Source organism: Calliphora vicina, chromosome 4, assembly GCF_958450345.1.
Source record: "Calliphora vicina chromosome 4, idCalVici1.1, whole genome shotgun sequence".
NCBI lineage: Eukaryota > Metazoa > Arthropoda > Insecta > Diptera > Calliphoridae > Calliphora > Calliphora vicina.
The window spans coordinates 33,783,178-33,791,133 of NC_088783.1; the positions used below are offsets into that span (position 1 = coordinate 33,783,178).

Here is a 7,956-nt window from a genome sequence, read left to right on the forward strand (position 1 = left end):
GCAAATCTATAAGATATGGAAATATGACATTTTATGCAGTTTTGCGCTAATACGAGTCGGACAAAGTTAGGTGGATAAACGTTAAACATTTATTATATATTTCTTAGAGGGAAGGGAACTAATAAAGTACTAAACACATGACTAGTTTCATTTAGACACCGATTCAAACAGTTCAGGTAAAATGGACCTGTTACTTTGACATGAAGTTGTTGTAGGAGAAAGATATAGAACCAGGCACGTGACTAATCCCGATTCAAACAGTTCAGGTAAAATGGACCTGTTACTTTGACATGAAGTTGTTGTAGGAGAAAGATATAGAACCAGCCACGTGACTAATCCCTTGAACTAAGGCATTGATTTGATGTTGTCATAGAAGTTACCCCCTTCTAGGCAACTTTTAGATAGTTTAGAAGGCATTTTTGCCACTAAAATAAATAGTTTGCATATTCTCCAGTCAGACATCTACATTTCTGATATATTCCCTAGAACTAAATCCATCACTAGCTACATATAGTTAGGGACCGATTCAAATATTTCATGTAAAAGGGACCCGTTTCTTTAACATGGAGTTATTGTAGGAAGGAGGTATATAGAACCAGTCCTGTAACTAGGCCCTTGAAGTAAGTCATCGATTTGGTGTTTTCATAGACGTGGGTAAGTTTTTAGATAATTTTTAAGGCATTTATACCTCTAAAATAAATGGTTTATATATTTGCCAGTCACACATCAATTCGCTCTTTATCCAGAACACTTGCAATAAATTTCCCTCAGTATTACATCTCATTCAATTTCAAATAAATTTACAACTTTATCTTAACTGTTATAATCATTTGTGTCATGTTTAACAGTGTAGTCTCTCAAAAGAATTTAATAAATATTGAAATATCTACAATCTAAAACATCAAATCATATTAATACAACTTTTCAAACATTATCAGATCTTGAAAATCATGAATGAATATAATCAATTATAATACTTATGTACATATTTTATCATTGTTTCGAAATCTTTCAAGTAAATACAACAATCAAAAAATTCCATTGAAATTTATTGCATAAAGTATTAATTAAGTAATTAATGTTTTTTTTTTATTTATTTTAGTTTACTTATACATATGAACAAATAAAGCAAATGCAATTTAACGCTAAAAAAAAGCCCCACTTCATGGGGGTTTTAAGGCATGAAAATGATTAATAATCTCTAGAAAACATTAGTATGATTTTTATATTATTTTCTCATAATAAATCACTTTTAATAAATAAGAAATACGAATAAATGAAATGAAAAATATAAGGAAATTGTTTTGGTTTTCAGATAAACATTATGATGCAACATATATGTAAATGGCAAATCGATTAAAAGATGTCGTTTTAGCATAATTTTACAGTTCAAGTTCAATGCCATGAAAGTCTAGAAATTTCACTTTAGAATTTAGTTGCAAGCGAAGTATGAATGAACCCAGCAAAAAATTGCTTAGTGTCTGTTTTAGAATCACGACCAGAATACAATTTTCAAATTTGTGTATGAAAAACACTCAATAATTATATGAAAACAGAGTGATTTTCGTACAAAAATTTTAAAATTGATTTTGTTTCGTGTCGTGTTGGAAAGCAATACACAAAATCAAGTTGTGTTTTCTATACCCAGCAGTTCTAGGAAACCGTGCGAACTAGTGATTTTACCTATAATTCAGAGTGGCAACTAGTTACGTGACTAGTTATTTTAACACTTACATGTCCATTGACCATTTTGTATTGCAAAGAGACTATCTGATAGCTGGTCCAAAGTAATCAACGCATTGGATTCACTTACAAGTTACATATTGTAGATTCAGTTACTTTACTAGCTTCTTGATTACTTTAATATTTACGAGTACTAATTGACCTCAAATAGTCAGTTACAAAGTCATAGACCATCCAATAACCAATCGCTTATAGACAAACCTTACTCCGACAACTCTCCAATAAATTACTTCTGGTGGGTAAAATAACCACTTGCAGTACACAATAAATGTTGAAAATGTCTACATTATAGGTTACTTAGAGACACTAAAGTTACAATTGACTTCGCGTTAGGTTACATGGGATAACAGGCAGCCATTGATAGCAGCCTACCTCGTGACTTAAGGAGAAATTGGAAAAAAGTGAATTTTGTCTGCTCATTAAGCATTATTTTTTGCGGAACTCTACACTATCAATTTCAATGGTAAAAAGTGGTCTCTACACCCGAAACAATTGAAAAAATTCACAAGAGTGTGGTTGGACGATCGGAGATTGAAAATGCGAGTGGAAGCCACAGGCATCTCACATGGCTCAGTGGTTTCAATTTTGAATGATCACTTGGGTAAGAGAATGATTTCCGAAGATTCTATCTACTATCTATCTACATTGACTACTTGCTTAACTGCTGGGTAGTCATAGAGTGGAATCCGCAAGGAGAAGACCGATTTTGAGATTGAGAATGAAATTGCCGCACAAGTTAATCTGTTAGTCCAAAAACCTAAAAGTTATAGAAAACCGGTAAAATCCAAACAAGTAAGAGAGCTATATTCGGCTGTGCCGATTCTTATATACCCTTCACCAAATTATACTTAAAAATATTTTTTTTTTAAATATTTTTATTTAAACAAAATTAAATTTTTTTTTTTGTAAAAATTTTTCTAATTTTTTTTTTTTAAATTTTGTTTATATTTTTTTTCCAAATTGTTTTTAAAAAAGCTTTTTTAAATTTTTTCCAAATTTTTTTTAAAATTTTTTCCAAATTTTTTTTTAAATTTTTTCCAAATTTTTTTTTTAATTTTTTCCAAATTTTTTTTTTATTTTTTAAATTTTATTTTTGAAAAAAAGAATTTATGACCCATTGTAGGTCCAACTTACTATAGCCTTATGTACATCGTTGCAATGGACTTTGAAATATCTATCATTAGATATCCATATTATCTATATTAATGACTTAGTAATCCAGATATAGATCAAAAATAGGGCAAGGGTTTTTTTTTCCTTATATCTCAGCCATTTGTCGATTTTAAATAGCAACCGAGCCGGAAGAATTCCCGACATATTGATGTATGAATCATGTATGTAAGTTATTTGGGGGCTACGGAAAGTTTATTTCAACAGACGGACAGACGGACATGGTTATATAGACTTCACCATCTATAACGATTCAGAATATATTGACTTTGTTGGGTCGCAAATGAAAAATGTAGAAATTACAAACGGAATGACAAACTTATATATACCCTTGCCACTCATGGTGAAGGGTATAAAAATGAAAAAAAAACTGGTTCACCAGTTTCGGTTTTGGATACTCTACATACAAAGTAAAAGTTGAAACCAACTCAAAGCGCAAGCATCGGTAGATCTAAATGAAAAGAATTATAATGTAACTATGATCCATATAGGATCTAAAGGAAATAAAAATTGATTTCCCAATTTAATTTCCTTTGTTGAAAACAAGGATAACAATCATAAACAAAATAATTATGTCGCTCATTTCTGATTATGTCGCTCAGATCTTGTCGCAATTGGGCAATGTAATTATCATTCATCTAGAATGAAAGATACATACCCAGTAAGACATGGCGAATACAAAACATGCCCCTAGTAACCAGTTAAGTAAGCAAGAATTATAAATATAGCAATAGTTTTTGTTGGGAAATTATTGAGAATTAAGTGCGAATATTGCAATTTGTTTATGAAATTGTTTGTTTTTGTTGTTTAACATTAATTCTGCAATTAAAATTAATTGATTGACAATGAGTATTTTATAATTTAATGTGTCTGTGCTGTAAAGAAAGTTTCCAATTGTTGACTGTAACGACAGCGATTAGCATTTATTTAGTCATTTACTTTGAATACTTACATTAATTTAAAAACATTTTAGCGTTGACAATTTAATTATATATTATTATGTAAACTATGTAATTAATTGCCAATAAATGTGTGGAATTTTAATATAAAATAAATGCTTTGAAGTCGAAATCAACTAAATGAAAACTATAGTTAGAAAATAAGCGTCTAATGGTGAAATGTGGTTCGATTTGTGATCGCACATGTGAATAACTTTATAAATAAGCTTATATTTAAAAAGGGAAATACAACTAAAAATCATCCATATTTATGACTAGATGAGGGTTATAGAAGCAAAATCTGCAATCTCCATTTTTTTAAAAAATTATCCATACCATTTCCAGTTGTATTTCAGAAATTTCTAATTATTATTCAGAAATTTGCAATTAAATTTCAGAAATTTTTAATTATATTTAAAAAATTTCGAACTAAATTTCAGAAATTTCCAAAAATATTTCAGAATTATCTAGAAATTGCTAAATTATAATATGTTTAGAGCGAATTCGAAAGATTTTTTCATATAAAATTTCAAATAAGGAGGCAAATAGTGGAAAAATGTTCCTTAACAGTTCTAGGCAACACTATTTCTTAACAATTTGTCTTGCTTATGTATAGTTTATTGTGTGTATTTATTGTTGCCATAGAACTGCAACCTGTTGCTAGGAATTTTCTTAATCATTTATTTAAATAACAAAGTTTATTATTTCTTAAAGAATAAAGTTCAAACCAAAGTAGCAGCACAGCTGAGCTCTAACAATCTTACAATTATGATTCTTTGTATTACATTTTATACAATTAAATATTAAAATGTAAAATCTAGCACCAGTGGCTATCTATAGTTTGCCACCCCTTTTTAAAGGGAAATTTTCACTATGGACACTACAAAAGTGGTTTCCTAGCAACGTTGGCACAGGTAAAAAAAAGAAAAAAATTCCTAGAAGCCACAAGAATATAAAATAAAATTTACAGAAATTTTAAACATTAACACAACTGGTCAAAATGTCTTTTAAGGAAGTCCGAGGTAAAGTTTTAATTTTTAAAATTGAAAATCAAATTAAATTGTTTAAATGTTTTTTTTTAAGATCTTGCTGAACATTTAAAGTTATTGGGTTATCCCCATACTTTTCCACTGCAAGCCTTGTCTGCAAATTTTGGCTGTTTAGCTTCTTTTTATATAGTGGCTGAAGTTTTACAATGGTTGGCTGGCTTATTGGAACCAGGTTCTGTTTTGCCTGGAGGCATAATCAGCCAAGAAGAACGTGTTCTACTTATACGCTCTGCCACCGAGTTTTTTGTTACCAAATCAGCCATCAAATTAAATCCACGTAAACTTTATGCTGCCTCTGCGGTAACAGCGGGGGAATTGCAAAAAATTACAAGACTTTTAATAGCCCCCAATGTCACCGATGAAAATCAGGAAGAGGATGAACATTATCGAAGTCTTAATCAAGTTGATATTGGTGATAAAATGGATGATTTGAGGAGAGCTCGTGAATTATCCTCAGATTTAACACAAAGAGGTGCCACACTGCATGACTTACTGCTCAAAGAAATGCATAATAAAGAAGCTAGACTGGCTCAGGCCAATAGACCTATGGAATTGGCTTCTGTAGAGAGAAATTTAAAAAATGCAGTGGCCTCTTCTCAAGTTAAACTACAATCGAGTAGAGCCCAATTGGAAAATGCACGTGTTGAATTGAATGCTCTCAATTCGAAGTTGCAACGTAAAAAAGCCGAGTTGGAACGTACGAAACAACGTTTGGAGGCATTGCAGAAAATACGACCAGCCCATATGCAAGAGTTCGAGGAGCATGAAAAGGAATTGAAAAATCTATTTCAGCAATATTTTCTACGTCTGCATGTAAGGGATGCTTTGAGGGCACAATTTGAGACACGCATCAAGAGATCACTGCCCATTGCGTCGCCTTTGTTGCAAAAACCTGCCGAAAATTCTATGCCTTTCATACCAGAGGGACTTTTAGCTGACGACGATGAAGACTTGGATGACGATGAGGCTCAATTAGATGCAAACTTTGGTTTTGAACATGACATGCTTGAGAAGCGCGACGATGCCAAAGGTACGGCCAATATGAAAAGGCCTGGAACAGCTACTTCACGTATTCGTCCTACAACTGGAAGAGGACGTACCTCTACGATTAAGAGCGATGACAAAGCAAAGGCGGATCGTTTAGATTTAGAAGGTGATAGTTCTTTTGGTAGCTCGGATAGTGATTTAGATATGGCTGACATTTTGGGCATGAATTCAAACGGTCCTGCGGGTATTACTGATTTGAATGATTTGGGTGATGATGATGATGACGATGATTGTAAGTTAAGGTTAAAGTTTAATGAGTTACATATATCTGTGTAATATTTGCGTTTTTATATATTTTTCAGTTGGCATGGATTCTATGGACAGTATAAGTATTTCGAAAATTACAGGAGAATTGAAAGTGAGGCCTAAGACTGCTACCAAGCCAGATCTTAGTGATGAAGATTTTTAAATAAAATTAAATTAATGTTTCTAACTTTTTTGATATAATAAATGAAAACACATATTTAAAACCATAACGTAGTTGTTAAAAACATAAGTGGTGAGAATGTATCTATATACTTTTTAGCATTGGCAAAACAATGAAAACTTTAAATATTTTAATAATAAGCTGGGTAAAAATAATGGTAATAATTTTTCGCTTGAGTTTAGACTAAGGTTGCCATTCAAATTAAAATTATTCGAAATGAATAATAGTTTTCCATTTAGAATTATTCAATGATATTCAATTTATTTTCAAGATAATATTTAAAAAAGCTAATATAAACAAAAATTTGGACAAAACTATTTCAATAAAACAAGACCAATAGTTTCTAATTTCATTTCAATTTGGTTACATTGAAAACTGTATTAGAAATTTATCGAATATTAGTCGAATATTTTTTACTCGTTATTCGTTCGAATAATTGAAGAAATTTATGAAATTATACATTTTCGAATCGAATAATTAACAACCCTAGTTTAGAACTAGGTTTTAGACCCCTGATAACTTCAATGTGCTCGTGAAATTAAAAAGAAAACTTAGCAATACATATTATACCTATAAAGTTGTATCTTACCTTATATTCTTTACATTTTCAATTTTGTAGATAACTTTGAAACCTAATTAAACACTTGTAAATTTTATAATATTTAAAAATGCACTAAATTTTGATTTAAAAGGCCATATTTTGGGTGATTAACAACCTCTTTTAATTTGAATTTAACTAAAATTTACAATTTTTTACACTCACAAACATTTGTTATCTTTTCCGTTTCCGTATTTTGAGACGAATGTTACCGATAAACGATAGAGAAACAAACGAACATATTTATCATTTCTTTAAACCACAATATATTTCACATAAACGATTATTCGCAGCCAAAACAATATTTTCCATAATAAAACCAACAAAAACACGCACTAAAATTAAAAAAGAAAATAACAGACTCATTTGTTTACATTTATCACACGAGAGAGAGAGAGAAAGTGCACCCAAAACCAGAGTTAAAGCTCTGCTCAAAATTACTTAAGAACAACAACTACACTAGCATCAGCTAAGAAAATAATACATAAAGAAACAAGTCTCTGTCAGCTGCGCTGCCTCAAAAAATATTAGTTTCGTTAGATTTACTGCATATTTTACAATTGTCTTTTAATATTTTTGTTAAATATTGTTTATAACTTGTTTATTAACACTTATTTTAAATTTAATTAATTAATATCACTAGATATTTGTTATTAAACACACGCGTCTAACCGAACCGTCTAAACTTAATGAGATGCAAATGAAAACTAAAATAGCGGCATTAAATCACAGTGGGTGAACAGAATAAAAAAGTGAATACAATTATTGCTATCAGCTAGAGTAATTTAAAAGGAAGCTGTATTTTCGAAAATAACAGTATTTTAAGCATTGTTAATAATAAATAACGAAATATATTACATATTTTATAAATTAAAAACAATTATGATTGGTTTTTAATGCTTTAACAATTCTTACCCCCATTAACAAAAAAAACTAAACTTAAAGTTACCAATTACTAGGTCATAATTTTAAAAATTTAACCAA

The 7,956-nt window shown here is 30.2% G+C and overlaps 1 protein-coding gene across 1 annotated transcript; it reads left to right on the forward strand.

Annotated features, from left to right (window-relative positions):
- Nucleotides 1–4,851: 4,851 nt before the first annotated feature.
- Nucleotides 4,852–6,356, forward strand: Cluap1 (clusterin associated protein 1). The gene is made up of 3 exons (XM_065509253.1): nt 4,852–4,873; nt 4,935–6,179; nt 6,250–6,356. Exons 1-3 carry the CDS (start codon nt 4,852–4,854, stop codon nt 6,354–6,356), a joined length of 1,374 nt encoding a protein of 457 aa, XP_065365325.1.
- Nucleotides 6,357–7,956: the final 1,600 nt, after the last annotated feature.

Coding starts and splice junctions, on each gene's coding strand:
- Cluap1 (XM_065509253.1), top strand. CDS start 4,852: ATGTCTTTTAAGGAAGTCCGAG. Junction 4,874..4,934: donor GTCTTTTAAGGAAGTCCGAG/GTAAAGTTTTAA, acceptor TTTTTTTTTAAG/ATCTTGCTGAACATTTAAAG. Junction 6,180..6,249: donor TGATGATGATGACGATGATT/GTAAGTTAAGGT, acceptor TATATTTTTCAG/TTGGCATGGATTCTATGGAC.